The following is a 19,677-nucleotide window of genomic DNA, read 5'->3' as shown; positions in this document are numbered from 1 at the left end:
CACACACATATCCTGTCATACTTCACACCAGGATTTTAATAAAATTACTGAATTGATTTAAGGCTTAACATGTAGGCTTTTATTTAGGTTTTGTTCCTTACAAATCTAAAGTAATACTACGAGGTAATACTCCAGATCATAATATTTTGCTCATATTTCATTAATTTGCACGGCATGTCTATTTAAAGTCACTAGCTGTCATGATGGCCAAAATAGAATTAATTTTTGAGTTAACAAAAATGGATTTATCTCTAATAAATATTGTTGTCAGACAGACAATATCTAGTCTACTGTCTGTCATTTGAAGACTCTGCACCTCTCTTAGTTTCTTTCAGAATTGAGATTCAAGGAACCGAGAACGTCAGGTCATCACAATAAGACTGGAGAGTCTTTTGGACTCATCAGTTACGTACTGGAGTAAACACTCAGGGTAGTATTTTCAGCAAATACTTTTTTTTTTAATATAATTATTTTGAAAATGTATTGTCGAACCCTTTCAGATTTTCAAAATAATTATGTTTCAAATACTTTTCTGAGATTGTACTAAAAAAAGATGCACAAGTGTCTTCACTTGACTATCAGGAACTATTTGCTCAGAGAGAAGTGTGATTAGTCTTTCTGTTTGTTTGGTTTGGTTTTCTTTTCTTTTGTTTTATTTTCCCTAAATTCATTTATTGTGCCACTGCTTTCACATGTTTCTCAGGAATAGTACATCTAATAACAATATGCATTCATTTTCTAAAGCTGGAAATAAAACAGCCCTTAAGTAATAGAAATTGGAGGAGTTAACATGAAATACAATCACTGTCTGCTTTTGATTTTTTTCCCTACTCAGTACTAACTACACGTTTGGTGGCAATTGTAAAAGATATATCAAGGGTTTTAGTTCTTTATCAGAAATAATTTTCATTTTCCAGTCAATGCATATCTTATTTCTTCCACCATTAATTCTACAATGTGGTCTCAATTATATCAGTAGAAGTGGGAAACAACCCATCCTGACCCAAATATTTCTGAATTAATAAATGCTCTTTATCAATCTGTTATACAGATTAATGCACCACAACTTGCAGGATGATTAAAATGACCCTTTGTTATGGGAATCAGCAGGACTAGTAGAATTTAATTGCCAAAAAGGTCAGTGTCATCTGGCACCTATCCTTTAATCTGTTAATGCTGCTGAATGTGACTACAGTCTCTGGATGTTAAAAGTGGGTGGTAATATTAAATCAGCTTTCCATTATCATATGGATCTTGCTGTCAGAGTTTTACTGTTTAACCATATTTGATGTCACCTAGGACTATGATCACGAGCTGATCACATCTACAATCCAAGTTCTTTTAAAGAGAAGAAGTTAATAGATCAAAGCAAGTAATCACTGCAACTGAATCTAATGAGATGATCACATAAATGAAAATGGTCAAGAGGAAACAAAGGCTTCAGCCAGTCAGTAGTAACAAAAACCATGCCTTCCTTTGAACAGCTGTTTTTAATCTTCTGATTAAGGATTCTCCTGTTGCTGTACATATTATTTGCCTTTTCTGATCGGAAACCAGACTAGAGATAGAAAGAGCTTTGTTTATATTTTGAAACCTTCCTACAGAAGTGTTTGTTGAAGATCTTTATTTTCCTGACACTTTGGTGCAAACATTGAAATTGATATTTATTATGTCAATGTGAGAAAGAAAAAAAGCCTTTTGATTGCCTGCAGATTATCATTATTTCCCAATGAATGTATTATGGTGAAGCATATGGTGAAGCATATCTGTAAAGTAAAACTCTTGAATACACTGAAAGAAAATGGAAAAATAGACCAGATCTAGTCAAAAGATCATTAAATCAGGAAGAGCAAAGAAACTTACTTTAATCTCTGGTCTTTGAATTGCTGAGATATAACATGTACAAATTACCATAGCTTCTGAATTAGATCTAAAATCCTAGCCAGATGCAACAATAATAGTAATAAAAACACCACCTGTTTTTTGTACAGTGCTTTCATCTGGGGCTCTCAAAAGAGCTTTACAATGACAAATATTAGTATTATTTCAAACTTACAGATTGAAAGAAGACAGACAAGTTTGCATAAGCTATACTGCCCTCAGTATAACAGAGGACAGGACACTATACTTCTTGGAATTATTATTACATATAAAAAAAAAATGAATTGATTTTTAGTATCACTGGGCCTATTCCTAAGATAAAAATACTTTCACTCTTTGGGTTAACACCATTTATAGTGTCAAATGATGACACAATGTTGCTCTTTCCTATTTCATTCATTTATTTCTGAGCACAAACTGCCAGTAGAACGGAGACTACTACAAAAGTTTTATAACCAGAAGCATTACAGTATCTGAGAATCAGGTAAAAAAACATGACAAGAAGGTCAAATGTTAAATTGCAGTGCAAATTTCAATTTAGCATTTGTTATAGGCTTAGTAAACACCTCAGTAATGAACCAGACCTTTATTAGAGTTCATATCATTGGTGATTAAGCTTTCGCTGACAACTCATTTCACCTCCTGCACTTTTGCATTACACTTTACAATAGGAAAAGAATAAAATATTAATGCCAACGGAGATCAGACACTTTGTGTGCTTAATTGCAACTTAATGCTGTTATTGTCTTTTAATCTAAGTAATTCGAACTTCTGTTTCAGTCCCCACAGGCTAATTCACATATAAATATAAAATATCCTGACAACAAAACTTGTAAAACTGGTGAGTTAATCACATACCACTAATAAGATTTTTATTTTAATAAAAGAGAAGATGACAACAAAAACACACAGTACCTCATCTAGTTCCATTTCATCTGGACTTTCCCATGGTTTGATAAACTTCCCACGAGACCTCTTCAAAGGCACAATAACTATGTAATAACCTCTGTAAAGGAAACAGTTGGACAAAAGTTGAAGGAAAAGGAATGGATAAATTGACGGAGTAGGTGTCTGTTCAGATGAACTCAATAGAACAGACACTGCAGCCTTCGAAACATAGCTGTAAACATTTACACTCTTGAAACCATATCCAGTGTAAAACATTTGACAAACAAATGGTACTAATTACCCACCTTTTCATGTAAACATATAAATATGTATAAGAAACTTTAATTACAATGTTGTAAAATACTACATGTTTGATTGTAGTTTATTACTTCATCTGAAATACAAGAGTCATGGGATATTTGTGCCCTGCCACCATCGCACTTGGAAAAAACCTGAAACCTCTAAATTGAAACATTTTACCATATATTTAAACCTCAATTATCACCCCATCTTCCCCCATTTTCATGTATAATGAGAATAGCAGGTTAACATAATGTGTTTGTTGATGCCAATACTGTCATAAACAGCAAGTAAAGAAGACATAGTGTACACGCCTCACACATACTCTTTACATTTGAATATCAATCACCATCAGCTTCATCTGCTTAGGTATTCTGTTCACAGTCACAGACAAGACAGCTTGATGTATGCTCTCTTTACAGGTAGGATTTGCAAATTACATATATCAGTTTTCCTCAGAAACATTTTCCTGAAAATATCTTCCTCCCCCTCCCATGGAGACTAGTAAATTATACTTTCTAGTGGAATACAGATATGGCACTTCCCTTGTTTCCTTCACAAAGCCTGGATACACATCAGGCAGATCCATAATTTCACAATAGTGTGAGGGAAGAAGCAGTAGAATCACAACAGCAGGACATACGGGATGGTATAACACACATCTTCTTGATAAACACATTAGTCAAAAAGTCAAGCACTCTGCATCTCAGAGGAGAGGGAAAGAGGCTGCTCTCCTCTTTTCCTAGTAACAGAGGTTATTAAGAAGGTAACACTGGCCCTTCATTATGGAACATAATTTTAGTGTCTCATGGACCATATTCTCTCCCAGTTCACCGTGTTTCACAGCCCATTCAGGCTTCCTCAGCACTGACTACTCATTTTACTCACACAATGCAATTGCAAAACCTAAAGTGATTAATGAAAGAGAGTCCACAAACAAGGACTTGCCTTACAACTCATCAAAAATTATCTCAGTCTAAACTCAGTAAACTATCTTTCTTCCATACTAGTGCACACCACTGGACCATTTTAATGGTCTCTTCTTAATTACAGCTCCTTTCCGTAAAACAAATGTAAAAAAAACTTCGGATTTTTAACTACTATAGTAAAAGCACATACATATTAATACTTGTATTAAGAAATCTGGGAAATTTCTCAGTGGAAATTATGAGGTCCAACAGGACGCACTAGAAACAAGAAGTGTTACCCACTGCCGCTCTCTTGCTGTATTACAGTATTCAAATAACATCTGCAGCATACATTCTTATAGTAACAATATGATAAAGCATTTTTTGCACTGATGTTCTAATTCAAAACTAGCAAGCCCTGTTGAACACAGATTTTAAACCTGAGTATGTATTTTAAAAATTATTTGGTTACAGGAATAAGAAATCCTAATGAATGTCGATATATCTGTGTATGTAATAACTACAACTTACATACTTTTCTGTAACAGATGCCTAAGAATCAAAACAAAAGGCAATGAAGAACTGGCCCCTATATGTCTTTCAGACACTGAAGATACATCTGCTGGATGAACTGCAGAACAGTCTCTTACTTATTCTTTTTTCTTCTTCTTCTTTTTCTTTTTTGAAACTAACAGAATGTTCTTACTTTTTTTTTTTTTTTTCAATCAAGGAACATCCAGCATGTAAATGTTACTTTCACAGTCTTTCACACTTTCTTCATGCATGCCTCCCACTCATAACTTTGATCATCCACTAAGAATTTCAGCACAGAGAGTGTTTTAAAGCAGAAAGCACAAAGATGTCAACAGCAAGCAGAAAAATGTAACTGTTCATATAAATATACAGTGCTGAAAATTGTAAAGAATTACAAAGTTCTGTTATTTTTAGCTAACTCTAGAAAATGTAACATCCCTTGAAAAACATGTTTTATTATTTGCTTGTTTGTTTTGGTTTTTTGGTTTGTTTTTTTTTTTTTTTTTTCTAGGAGGGGAGGGTGAGAAATGGAGGGTTAGCTTGGATATTGCTTGAACTACTGAGCATTACAAAGGGCAAAGTCTTCCATAAAACTCTGTTTTTACCTAAGGCTTTGCAAAGATAGAGGAGATTCAGAGAAACATGAACTGTCCCTCACACATAAAAATTGTTCTGGATTAGACCAAAATAATACGAGAAAATGAAGAAACTGCTCACTTGAGATGACGGCAGTGAAGGAGATCAATTTTATGTAACATAAAGTGAGGTCTTCCAATTTCTATGCTATATCACCATCAAACATTCAAATAATGAAAATTACTTCCACCACCTTTTAATAAATTGCAATTGCTTTTATAATATTATCCTCAATCCCATTAGAATGTAACTATAATTTATTAGAGCAAACCATTAATTGTTTCACCTTCTGTGTAATTAATATTATTGAAGAATTCTCAGTGTATAGTACCACATAGTAAGATAGAGACAATCATTAGCATATAATGTACCCATAGAGTGACAGCAAATGTAAACAAGTCAACTATTACATAAAATAATTCTTCTCATAGAAAGACTATAGCTGCAATACAATTATATATTCCAACAAGCATCAGGTAAGCTTTTTCTGTTCAGCATGTGGATGCTTTGGTATGCCCACTTCCAAGGGACAAGTGAATCAAGTTTTTTTCTATCTCAAGCATGATCACATATTCTTAGGAAACAGAAGGAGGACATACATTATCTGCAAAATTGGCAGTTGGACCCCATAGGTTTAGTGAATCTTCCTTGATGTCACTTAGTGCCTCTTATTTTTTACACTATATATAAGAAAGGGCATTGGCTCTTTTTCTACTGCTATCTTCTGCTATTGTTTGACCAGCTATCCTGCACTTTTTCCTCTCTGTGAATGCTCTGCCTCATAAATCTTTTTTGACTCATTCCATCTTCAGTCTTCCTTAGCTGCATTTGTTACTGACCGCATCTTACTCAATCTAATGATAATGGCTACATTTTTCAGTTTTTCATCCTTTTAATGTCTCAAATTCATTTCTTTCTTGACCTCACCTGCCTCAAAATCTTCAGTCAGAAATGAAAAAGGGGAGCAGCTTTCTACAAAGCCATCAGGAAAAATCCACCAGGGACAGGACAAGTTGAAAGCCCAACAATATTTAATGACTTGCTCATTTTCCTCCCCATTTCCTTTACATTACACATGGGAACCTTATAGACCAACAAGAATCACTATAAGCAGAGCAATAACACTTATTGATTGTACTATGCTTCATGTTTTCTTGGCAAATCTTTATTGTCTTACCTTTGTAATCCCTGCTGACTGTGTGCTGTCAGCTCTTTAGTCCTATTTCTGTTTTAATGTAAAACTCCAAAGCACCTCTAATAAACTCTGTGGCAATTTTTTCAGCAAAATCTCCCATTTTCTTTCTGGGACCAGTGGAAAAGACCTGACGTTTTTCTTTTAATAAAATACTTCAGAATTAATTCACATGAATTAAGTGCAATAACAATTCTTTACAAATCCACATAATGGTGGAATGACTGAGCCTAAGTACTTCAAGGTGCAGCAGCAGGGCAGCAACCCATCAATGGGTTATACATTCTTCTTGAGAGGATATATTTTTCAAAACACAACTGGCTTCCTTAATCCTTGTTTGCTATTTTATATCAGTGACAAAACACTAAAGTACTCTGAGAAACAACTACAAACTTAAGGATAATCCTCCTCTCTATATTTCCATCTAGATTTTACTCAGTTTTACATACTTTCCTAAGTGTCAAACTTATAGAATGGTTCTCACTGGGAAGGACCTATAACAGTCAGGTAGTCCAACTGCCTGACCAGTTCAGGGCTGATGGAAAGTTATGGCACATTATTAAGGGCGTTGATCAAATGCCTCTTAAACATTGACAGGCGTGGGGCATTGAGCACCTTTCTAGGAAGCCTGTTCAGTGTTTGACCACCCTCTTGGTAAAAAAATGTTTCCTATTGTCATCTGAACCTCTCCTGATTTAGCTTTGAACCACTCCCATGAGTACTATCACTGGATCCCAGGGAGAAAAGCTCAGCACCTTCCTCTCCACGTCCCCTCCTCAGGAAGCTGTAATGAGGTCACCTCTCAGCCTCCTTTTCTCCAAACTCAAAGCTCAAACTCCAAGCTCAAAATCTTCAGCTGTTCCTCATAGAACATTCATTCCAGCCCCTTCACTAGCTGTGTTGTCCTCCTCTGGATGCATTCAAGTACCTTAACCACAGAATCTGGCATTTGTTCTTGTTAAGTTTTATACCACTGATGATTGCCCAGTGCTTCAATCTATCTAGATCCCTCAGCAAGGCCTCTTGTCCCTTGAGAGAGGCAACAGAAACTCCCAGTATTGTAAAATATTAGTCCAATATTAGTCCAAATACTACTGCAGAGTGCTGAACTCTGTGTACCATTATGAAGAATAAAGCTTTAGTCCACCGCTACAGCTCTAGATTAACAGTAAGAATAACCATCTTTCTGGAGATAAAAAAAAATGGTATGCCATTCATTCACTCACTTGATATTCTCATTTGAAGGTACTTCTGGAAGTTCCACAGTTATCATGCCGTCTAAGTTGGTCTTTCCAATGAAGACTGGTTTGGTACGAAGCACGTCTGGTGCAGTCTTTGCTGTCACTCTGTGCTGAAGACCCCCAGCACTATTCCCTCTGTTTGTCAGCACAAATGAATATGATGTCTCTGGCTTCAAGTTAGTGATCAGTTTTTGAGTAGCACGTCCATCAACCTCTACCACCATTTTCCCATCATCATAAAGGATCTAAGTTAATATACAAATTGTAGGTGGTTTTAGTCACTAAGAGAAGGCAATTGATACTGTCACACTGAATTCAGGAATGAACCTAACTATAAATCTACAATGAAAGTTACTGGCAATTTTAGGCTGCAAGATAGTACTTGAATTCACTACTGCAACTAAATGTCTCACTTTCAGGGGAAAAAAAGACTTACATTAATTTAAAGCAGTGTAAGCACTCCTAAAATCCAATTTCACTTATTCAAATTCAGTAGTTTTACTTGAATGCAGCATTTATATCAAGGCACACATGTTCTTAAAGGTACCTTGACTTTTTGATTCACACTCATTATTCAGAAAGGTTTTTGCAACATTTATTGCACACGAAATCTGCTCTTCACTTGCCCCTGCCTGAGATGACACAAGTGATGAAGAACAACGCGGAAGAAATGCAAGCCAGACTACAGGTTACATTGAGTCTCTTCATCTGGCTAAAATTATAGTTAGCAGAAAAAAAAAGTTATAATGCAAAAATGTGTTGTTGTAAATGTGAGGAGATAAAAACCAAAATGGTACTCAGTTACAGTTACTACAGAAATGAGTAGAAAAAGTAAGAATAGTATTATTTTCTTTCACTGTTTTCTCTAAAACGTAGTAGCAACAAACCACAAATTAGCAAGGTGTTCATATAATGTATAATAACCAGTATGACCCTGATTCAGAAATAGTGCCACAACAGTGGAAAGCTCATATTGTCAAACAAAGCTTGGGTCATTATTGCTGATTAGTTTGGATTCTTAAATGCAGCAATACGAAAGTAAGCTACCAGGTGAATGACATCCTCTAGTTTCTGTATTTTCTCTTCTATAAATGGAAAGTAACTTACTTTGAAAGGCAAGGCTGAATTGTAATTTTCTGGAATTTCCCAGGACAGCAAAACAGAAGTCTTCATTACTGCTTTAACATGAAAATTTTTTGCAAACACTGCTGGAAAAAAAGAAATGATGTACATAAAAAACATCTTGGAGCTCAGATCTTGTCATATATCCACTGCTACCAGGGAGTATTAGCTTTCCATTTAGGACGAGAAACAACAACAATTCTCCTACCTGTTAGCTCATATTTAAATATCACATTTTAAATCATTCTCACTCTTACCTAATGACAACCCAACACGTACATTTTCCTTACCTGAAAAAACTGTGAAGATGTTAGCCAGAACTTGCTTGGCAAGGGGCAGCTGAATTCTAAGGCATCCAAAACATATTAAGATTTGCATACTTTACCTTTTGTGTCTGATGAACCTATTTTTATGAATGGGCCGGTCAGTTTAATTTACAGCTTCAAAAACACTGATATCCAAAGACCGATACTCCTTTAAAGGTCAACGCCATAAGCAGACAAATCCTACCTTGATCCACGGGTAGTGTCCTGAACTGGACACTTGGACTATATGGACCAGGCCCTTTGCTTGTGTGGGCACGTACTTTTACATCATATGTGGTATCTGGTTTTAAGCCAGAAAGTGTCATAGTGGTATCAGCAGGAACAACAGGGAGTTCAACCGGCTGGTAAGCAACATTGATATCTCTGTACAAGATGGTGTATTTGGTGATAATGCCATTTCTCTCTGCCAAGAGTGGCATCTGCCAAGTTAATTGAACTGATGTAGAAGTAGAGCTTTCTGAGTGGAGATTTTGGGGAAATCCACTGGGTACCTCTTCAGGAACAGAAATCTCTTTAACCATCTCCTCCCCAAAGCCCACTTTATTTCTAGCTGAGAGCCTGAAGACGTATGAAGCTCCTTTGTGAATGTCTGTGGCCGTGAAGTGATCTTCCTTTTCTGAGAACTCCATGGTCGTAAATGTATCCATATCTTTGCGACCAAACTTCAGGCGATAACCCTGCAGCGGGCCAAAAGTGTCCACAGGAGGGTGCCACTGAATTAGAGCCGTGTTCATCTGTGTATGGCTAATCACAAGCCGAGGTTTGCCTGGAACTGTAGCACAATGTTATTTAAAGATGATAAATACAAACAGAATTGCATGTACAATTCTTGAGGCTAATTTTAGCAGAAACAGGGATAAATTTTCTCTTCCCTCACTCTCAGTTCTACAAATTACTCTCTTATGGAAGAAATAATGTCTGTCTCCTGCACTACTGAGTCATACAGTATAATGAACCATGATAGTAAAGCCATTTACTGTTTGTTGTCTTCTTCCTTTACCATTATTTCTAAATACAGAGAACATTCAGAGGCACAGGACTTAGGCACACAAGTCAAGAGGTAAAACTTCAAACAAATATCTTATGAATGGTTCTGTCTCACTTACAAATCCTTGCTTGCAAAAAAAGAGTATTGTCATAAGTATTCATTAATTTAATCCAAGGCACATTTCTGCCATCCCTGTAAATGGAAAAATAATTAATGATAACAATAACAGTAGCAACAATAATGGAGAAATTACAAGTTCCTAGATGTGTCTAACGTAACTTTTGCCACTGATACCTAGAATGTGGTAAAGGGAAGTCAGACCAACCTTGTCTGCAACAATCATTACTATGTATCATTTAACTTCCCATATACAAATCACCTCCAGCATGGGCTGTTTCAGCTTGGAGTGGTAGCACAGTAGGGAATTCAATTTCTTGACTGGCCTGGCTTATCTCATATGATTTAGTTTCCAGCATGGTCTTGGTGCATCTGACCTGGATTTCTTCTGAAGATGACTACATTGGAAGCTCTTCTTCATCTGCATCCCAGATACACTCAAATCCTTAATTGGGATCTGCTGGTCCAAGATGATGATTTGTCTTTCAGAAAAGTTCAGACTGTAAGTTTGCTGAGGACATGCAGTCCAGAGGATCAAATTGGCTCTAATCAAAGGGGCAATCCCATTATACAACTTATATAGTGTACATTTTTGGAGTCCCCATATCAATTGATCTCACTTACTGTTTGTTTAATTTGTGTATTTCTAGTTATTAATTTATTCATTTATACATATATATATTTCACTTGTGTTTTCATTAATATTTCAATTTCAAAATAGTCCGTTTCTATTACAATGACTAATTTGATAAAGAAGCATATCCATAACTATTTAGTAATTTGGTATTTGTTGTGTACCAATGCCTGGTAGGTCAAGCTACCAGAATAGTTTTGGGAGTAGTAGTGCCATGATAACATAGTCTTCCATGAAGACTAATTAGTTCCATTCACATTCAAAGCCTCCCCATGTCAGTGTAACTGCTGCACTGTGAGCTCTGGTTCCTGTATTTAAACACTTCAATGAATTTTATTACTTATCTTCAGTTCTCAGGCACCCAGCAAATCAGATTCTTATTGTCAGAAGTTCTGACTACCATTCCATAATGAATTAGGAATGAGGGAGGAATGTCATGGACTGAAGATAATTTTGCATTTAATAAGCCCTTTCTTGATTATATCTGTCATAAATCATGACATTGCTTCTAATTGCACATGAATTTTAGCTAGTTTTTACAAAAATTTTTAAAAAATCATTTCTTTTAAATGTCTGGTTCACCTGTATCACTCCCAACAATTCTGTAATTTTTTCCCACAGTTTCTGCTGCGTAAAGAGTATCTCTCTGAGTAGTTCTGACTTTTCTTCATTGATTATTATGAGCTTTTATCAAACAAAGAAAAGGTTGTGAAGGCTTTTTGCAGGCCACATTTTTCTCTCCATTTTAACTATTACTGAAACCAATGAAGCATATGAAAGAGAAGAAGAATCCACACAAACAGAATAATAACTCCTTCAGCTTTCTAAAGGAGAGACTGCTGGAAGATGTCACTAAATTATTTTTGTGATAAATTGCCTTTTTTTCTTGTGGCAGTCCTCACAGTAGAACTATTTTTAACCTTTGTGGTAACTACAGAGAAATAAAGAAATTACTACTTGCTCTCGATCAGAACGGGGGAACTAATAAAGCTTACTTATCCAATAAAATACCCTGTGATTAATACAGTAGATAACAAGTCACTTTCTTTTTATTTTTTTTTTTCTTTTTTTAATATGGAGCCTATCTGATTTTGAGAAGTGTATACATTTCCTTTTTGTTAGTACACAACTACTGATAGAGAAAGAATAGCTTTCAGTTCACATTTTCTTTTAGTATGAATACCTATGAAAATTACGGTCTTGTGGGACAAACGGCAGGGTTCTGTGCAGTCCTACATACACCACTATCATGGAATAGCTTTACTTAGAAACTACTTCTGATAATAATACCTGAATTTGCCATGAGCCCAAATGAAGTGAAACTGCACATGAAAAGATGATATATTCTCTGATCTAGTGAAGTCTCTCTCTGTTACTACACAATAAGCTGTCCCTCACACCCCCTTTTGCAACTGCCACTACGCTAAACATTTGTAATGGCAGGCCATTAGTAGTAGAAGATCATGCAAATTGCATTTGCAAATTACCCGAAGTAATTTTTTTCTGTTAGCTGCTATACAGTATACCAACATCTTGAAATACATTTTCTCCTCTTGGCTGAAATCTGCATTTCAAGAGTGCTGTTCAGCACAGAGAGTAACATCCAAATAATGGACAAGCTCTTGTACTATGAGGTCCTTCAACTACTACCACTCATAAATTAAAGATATGATTAAATTCTCCATAAAAATTGTATGATATCACTGACTACTAAGTCTTACTTTTTATCAACATCTTTTTTATCACATACTTTGTAACTTCTGCCCCAAGTCAATTAAAATTTTCAAACACTTTGACTTGCAAATGTTTAATAACATTACATCTGATTTCAAAAACTAGGAAAGGAAACAATAAGACAAAACCACACTCTGGAGTGAAAATATTAACCACATTCAGTGCCTTCACTAGCAACTGCAGTTACTATACTGTAGGTTCACTTAAATTTGGCAAATCTTTCCTGTCTAAAAATGTAAATGATGTTTTTATATCACTGACTGGACACAGTTACTTACCATCTGAATAACTTACGAATAGCATGCTTCTCCAGCAAACATTTAGACCTTTATTCTACTTTCATATCTCTTATTAATATAATCTCAGTCATTGCAATACAACTGCACCTGACATAAACCTTTAGACTAGAGAGTCAGATCCTTCATTTGTTTTACTGTAGTATCTGAATAGCACCTCTTCAGGAAAAAAGAAAAATCAAATGGAAACTCTTCTAGAATAGGAGGGTGTATTTCAGACCTACAAGCCCTCTGAGTGATGTATTCTCATAGGAAGACAGTGAGCTGCAAACTTTTAGTACTGTCTGTATTTGCTGTCTCCTTTTGCAAAAACCTGCATATAAATATTCCTTACAAAAAAAAGCTCAACCACAGCAAGCTGTAACAGCGCATGAAGAAGTGTTCATACAACCCGGAATGTACGAAGGAGCAAAATGGTAACTAGCTGTTATTCTACAGACTGGGAACAAACATAACTTGTTCACAGGTTGAAGCAAACTGCAAGAACAGTGTAATACATATTACATCTACAGGCATGCCTCTGATTTTCAGCTGCTCTTGAGTCACATAGGGTTTTATGAGACATGGGATTTGTTTGCCTTTCTAAAGCAGAAGCATCTGAGATCTTGGAAGAGTGAAACATGAATAGTCAATAAGGACTAAATGCACAGAAGTTTTTAAGTTTTGCAAGCAGGTTTGCATAGCCTATATTTATGTCTAGAAACTAACGAAGTCACAATCTATACAACTGTGTTTATTTAAATTGGGAACTGACCATTGAAAATAATAATATATCAAGCTTTCTTTTTCTTGAATCGAATTCAAATGCAAGCAAGAAACATATATCACTTTTTTTTTTGCCCAGATCATGAGAATTCAGGAAAAATAACAAGTTGGAGGATAAGTTTCACCATCATTCAAGAATAATGACTATATGTTACTCTAAAATCTGAAATGAAACTATAGGATGTATCTAGCCACTAAGACTGAGATTTTTCCAAAGATGTCGATGAGACAAGGGTATAGATGTTCCTGGTATTTGTATAAGACGTCCTTTACATTCAGTGATTCTTTTGGAAATTGAGTCAATCAGTATAAATACAAACATATGTGCCTTCTGGACTTTATACATTATAATTAACAACACATTGTTATTAAAAGAACTTGTAATGGTGCTAGAAAGGTTTTCATTTGATTGTAATGGAACATCCTTAATGGCTACACCATAAAACCCAGAAAATGAACACCTACAGGACATGAACACCTGTAGGTGAACAGCACACTAAGGCTGTGGTGGCATCATTTGGTTAAGCTGTGCCGAAGTGAACAATTTAAATTTAAAAAAAAAAATTAAAAAAAAAATAATATTCCAAACGCTTGTCCCTCATCTAAAAACCATTCCGTTCACTGCATCAGTGCTAAATGAATCAGCTGAACTGGTCATGCATCCAGACACCCACCATCTAGTACCACCTCTGATCAAATGCAGACTGAACACAGTGGCATGGTGTATTTTGCCCCAGTTTACGCCTCAGCTTGCCACTGAAGCAATATGGGTTTCAGGGTTTCACAAGCTGGACTTTAATTCCATTTTCTAATTCTCCTCTTTAATAATCACATTCTTCTGAGATAAGCTGTTAGTGTCATACAGATAGGTTCTTTCAAAGTTCTTACTGACAGGCAGCAGTGTTACTGCTCCCACAAAGATCAGGAAAGTTTTTCAAATATCCTGCTCAGCTCTGAATTTCTATTTTTTAGTCTCCAAGAAGACACAAACCAGAATGGAAAAGCTACTAGAAAGTATAAAGTTAAGTATTACAGTTTGGCTGCATCTTGAACTGAGAAAGGGGAAAAGGCGGGGCACTGTTTCTGTTTTTATCTAAATAAATAAAGGTACAAATAATGAAACAAACTCCTATGGCCTATGAACACTTTATACACAACAGGAGACCTTTAAATAGTAGGAGCAAAACACTAGAAGGAAAAGTCAAAGGATTTATTCAGAGATGAATGGGTATAGGATTATTACCTGCACCAGCAGTAGACACGAGTTTGGGCTTGCTGCGTGCTCCATCACCTTTTGTTGTATAGGCTGTCACAGTGAAGGAGTATGTAGTTTCAGGCTGAAGCCCAGAAATTATCATTTCCTAAGATGAAATAAAGCACGAAGAATTGATTAAAATAGATTGTTTTCCAGGAAAGCATGGAATCCCCTTCAGATAACCCCTGTATGTTACATACATTTCACACACTTTTGTGTTCCTGGCAGTGACAGCAAGCATTTGAGAGTATCAACAGACTGTATGTGAAATACTTCATAATGCAAGATGTTTCTCTCACTTAAGCAATCAAAGACAGCACACTTCCAAATAGCATGCCTCAGATAGTTTAAGGCACAAGTGGTGTGAATAGTGAATAAAGCTTTCTGAAATACCTTGTCTGAGGAATACTAGTGATACTGTGAAATGCATGCATATGTAGATTTGAGAAACACCATTTAACTTAGTCATTTACAGGACATCACTGATATAGTTACAAAATGCCTAGTAAGAAGACTGTTGCAGTTGTATCCACACTTTATAATTAATGATGGATTAGCTGAATAAGAAAGCCTTTCTACTTTTACTAAACTTCCATTGCAATCTATGTCAGTGGTTGGGTTGTGCATCTAAATATCTCAAAGGACTTAATAAACAATTCACTCTTCAGATCTAAAAGAACTACCTAAAGCACCATTAAAAATCTGTTCAGAGAAAAAAATCTGATGGCTCTCAAATGACAGCAGCTACAAAAAGAGTATAGTAGCTCTTCAGCTAGAAGAAGTGAATAGAGCAAGATAAAACTCTAAGCATCAAGGAAAGTGCAACATGTGCAAACATGTGTGTGTGGACACATATACAGACACAGAAAGTGAAGGGCCAGCCACCTCACATGAAATAAACTTCCACCATGGCTTATGTAAGGGTAGTCAGAGGAATTTAAGCCTTGAACACTCCTGATATGAATTAATTATATATGCAAATGTAAAAGGACAGTATTTGGAGGCAACTGACTGGTTCAAAGCTCCCAACTCATCAGTTTTCAGTCTGTAACCACTGGACTACTCCTTTTAATTTTCACATGCCTGAACAGATTTACACTAAATTTCACTGCTGTCAGAGAGATGGTACCTTTAGGCATCTAGAATAAGTAGCAGATGTGCAATCACACACCCCTCAAATGCAAAAGTCATAAAAGTTAATATAAAAATTATGGATCATGTTATCCACAATAAATGGGATTTTCAAGATAGTGGGTATAAGCTTAGTACATATGTGATTAGAATTTGGCATTGTATTTACAGTCAGTTATCAGCAATACAGAAATAACAAAGTAATGATCAGAAATGAGTGGGATAAATAAAATGAAAACACATTAAAAAAACTACAAAAAAACTCCCTCCTTAGACTCTATCTCAGAATTTAATTGACCCTATAGGCCAAAATCAGTAAGACAGACTTCTCATCTTTCATAAGGAAACCGCACCTGATAGTAACAGAATAAAGTTGTAAAGGAAGACAAAACAAAACAATCACCATCCTTTGAACAGTAACGAAGATATTAGCCTCATCTAAAACAAACAGTGCTTCATGGTGTAAGAGATATGATTGCATGTAGTGTTATTCTTTAAAAGTGTGGTTTGGATAGAGCAAACACTACTACTTAGGCATAAATGCTGCAAGACATTTGGCTCTCATACAAAATACATTTATCGAATTACCAAAAAGGAAGCACAAGTGACTTCAACTTTCAGCTACATAAAACATGTTAACTTAAAATGAATACTGAAAAATCTGACTAATGCTACGCAACTCTGAACCAATTTAGTTTTATTTTTCTAACCCCTTCTTGTAAAAAGGAAATTGTGAGGCAAAATTAGTGACAGCCATCAAAAAGAAAACACAAACCAGTTCTGTACATTCTGGCGTCATGCTAAACCTCAGAACAAGCAAGCAACAGTAACTGCCATTCTCCCAATGGGAAAAAAAAAAAAAAGTGCTGTAAGGGAAAAGTCTTTGATGTTAGGAGCATGCATTTGTGCAAATGACCAAAAAAAGAGAAAAAAAAATAAAATAAAAAGAGGCAACAAGCAAACAAGCAAAAGGAAGAAAAAAAAATCCCCAACCCAACACACGCTGTTTTTCCAGTCAGTCAAAAACTACTCACATGTTCAGTAGTATCATCATATTCCCACTGATTGAGAGTAAAGAATGTTGGAAGGAAAAACAAAAAAAATGAAGAGATTTGTAGCCTGGTCGAGGTAAAGTTTTTTTCTTAATAGTAAAATAAATATGAAAGATGTCTGGAAAAATAATATACAATTTGAATTAATAGTGTAGAATTACTCAGAATTTGGTTAATGAAATCAGGCTGGGCATTTTTAATTCTACTCCTGCTCTCCCTAAAAAAACCAGCCACTTTTCTTTCCTTGAAAGATCAAAGAAGTAATTAATCCTCCTGTATCATGTAGCAATATTTTAGAATAAATTGTAGTAGTAAAAGCTACCAAGGCAGAATTAAAGGCTACCTGGTTTATTTAATTATGTTACTAGTTTATATGTTCAAGTTTCATAAATTAATTCAATGCCTTATTTAAATTAACAGCAGGATTTTTCAGTCTTGAAACCTAACCACACTGATCTTTTACAATCAAGGTCCTTATACCTGCACAAGCCTTGTTCACATGTATCACAGAAGTGTGACAGGCAGGAAGGAGTGGGGGGAGGAGAAAGGAGATGACTATCTGAAGTGAACAAATGGCAAAAAGGCAGGTCAAAGCCAAAGGTGTTAAAAAATAAACAAACAACAAAAAAAACAACTTATGCCTTTATGATATTTGGGCTCCAGTATCTTACCTAGTCTTCAGTTTCTGACCTTCTAGTACTTAAAATTATTTTAAACAACTACCACACAGAGTTTAAAAGTTAAAACCTGTGCAAGAAAAGGCAAAACCAAAGCACAGCAGCACCTTCTTTTCCATCTCCTCTCTCTTTTACTTTTCCTTTTCCCTTCCTACCTCGTCACTTGTTTCCATCTTTCTCTCCACTGAATATAAGCTGTAAGAACACCACGTTTGGCAAAACAGGCGGGTAAGTACATATAGATAGATATACTGGAAGATAAAACTGCAAGAAAGACCTCCAGGAACAGGGACAATACTTTGAGAACAGGGTAATCAGTAAAATGTAGGCACAGAAGACCTGTTCTCCAAAAAGCTATCTGCAGAGCTGAAATTCAGAATTAAGACTGGAAGAGGAAACAAAAGAAGTCAAAAACCATCTATTTATTCACATAAAACGCTTAATAGGCAAATTTAACTCTTTATCATTTCCAGTCATTCCAGTCATAAATTGAGAGCTAGCAGCCATCAGTGTGCACTTTGGTAACAATTTCAATGTAGGATGATTCCCCCAATACCAGGACCTCTGGCGATCTTCAGTTTTACAGAGCACTAGTGTATCTCAATCAGTAAAATCCTGTTTTAGAAGCTTTTTGAACTTCATATGATCAGGCTTTTTTTTTTTCATCATGTCTCATAATTTACAAAATGGACAGAAAATTTTGTAATATACGTACCCCACGCCTATTTAAACTAAGCTCCTCATTTTATTGCAGTTATTGATATGAATAACCATGAGTATAAATACCTTGGAGAGTTCTAAAGTTGCATATGATAGATACAAGCTAATGACAGAAACACTGTAATAACTGGCTAACACAGGTTTCCAATGATTCTAGGTTCACCAGTGAAACAAAGAAATATTGGGTGGGTGGGCCAGGCACTGCACAGTTTGCTACTTTGACTATGACCTGGCTCAGATGTCCCTGATGCTTTAAAACCTGAGAGCACAGGCACAAGGTGAAGTCACCAGGTTTAAGAGATCCAACAGAATGACACAACATTCAGTTGCACACCTGTAGAGAAAACGGTGCCTACGTTTGGCCCAAGAACCTTTAAACATTAAGTATTCTGAAAAAAAGTTGTTAAAATAGGGATGAAAAATGTTAGCTGGTAGGCTGAAATATAGGAAAAAAAGACAATTCTGTATAGCTCTGTGGCACACAAAATGCTTTCACTGTGACCTAGAAAAGAACATAAAATGTCCAAATTACCTGTGCATCAGCCAGCATGATGTCCTTCAGCATCGGCTGACCCTTTGGCTCTCCATTTTCCATCTTCACGTAGTGGACTTGGTATCCTCGGATCTGACCATGCTGCTTATTGGGCACAGGCGAGCGCCATGACACTTTAACAGCAGTAGAGTTGACAGCCTCTACCTCGACTTTGCGAGGAGGACCACTAGGAACTGGAACAACATCATTGGACAGAAAAGAATTACAGGCACCTGTCCCACCCATGTCTTGATCTTTTTCTTAAAAAGGGCAGACTCACTACATTTTCTTTGAAGAATACAAATTGTTCAATAAATTAAAATGCTCAACCAATCTGCTCTAGCTTTCAGTGAAAAGATCAAAAACCATGACTGATGCAAAAAATGGAAGAAAAAAGAGTATTAGAGAAATAGAAAAACATGTAAAAATGTACAAAAGCCAAGGAAGATGCTTTGAGATTCAAAGCATTATAGTACAAAGAGATATTTTAATCATTGAAATAATAATAATACTACTAATAAAAACACAAAAGATTTTTAAAAATTTCCCTTGTATCTGTTTGTTAAATTGTTTCGTGGTTTTTTTTAATACTACAAAAAGGAGGCTGATATTAGGGCTGTCTTCTGTCACTTTCAAGCATGGAAGAAAAAAAAATGTGTGGAGCATCAGTTTTCCCAAGATCAAAAAACAAAATTCAGAACAAAAAAAAAAAAAAAAAAGAAAAGAAAGTACAACATAGAATAAAAAA

The 19,677-nt window shown here is 35.7% G+C and overlaps 1 protein-coding gene across 1 annotated transcript in view; it reads right to left on the bottom strand.

Moving 5' to 3' along the window:
- The window catches only part of PTPRD (protein tyrosine phosphatase receptor type D), a gene marked incomplete at its 5' end in the record, with an annotated part of 277,673 nt that overhangs the window by 93,960 nt on the left and 164,036 nt on the right, over positions 1–19,677 (bottom strand). The window contains 7 exons of the mRNA XM_080361919.1: positions 2,797–2,887; positions 7,566–7,825; positions 8,688–8,788; positions 9,213–9,800; positions 14,806–14,923; positions 16,983–17,009; positions 18,930–19,123. Coding sequence (XP_080218045.1) covers positions 2,797–2,887; positions 7,566–7,825; positions 8,688–8,788; positions 9,213–9,800; positions 14,806–14,923; positions 16,983–17,009; positions 18,930–19,123 — 1,379 coding nt within the window. The remainder of the gene's footprint in view (positions 1–2,796; positions 2,888–7,565; positions 7,826–8,687; positions 8,789–9,212; positions 9,801–14,805; positions 14,924–16,982; positions 17,010–18,929; positions 19,124–19,677) is intronic.

The sequence above is a fragment of the Nesoenas mayeri genome (genome assembly GCF_963082525.1).
Source record: "Nesoenas mayeri genome assembly, chromosome: Z".
Taxonomy (NCBI): Eukaryota; Metazoa; Chordata; class Aves; order Columbiformes; family Columbidae; genus Nesoenas; species Nesoenas mayeri.
This window is presented reverse-complemented; position numbering and strand designations above follow the sequence as displayed.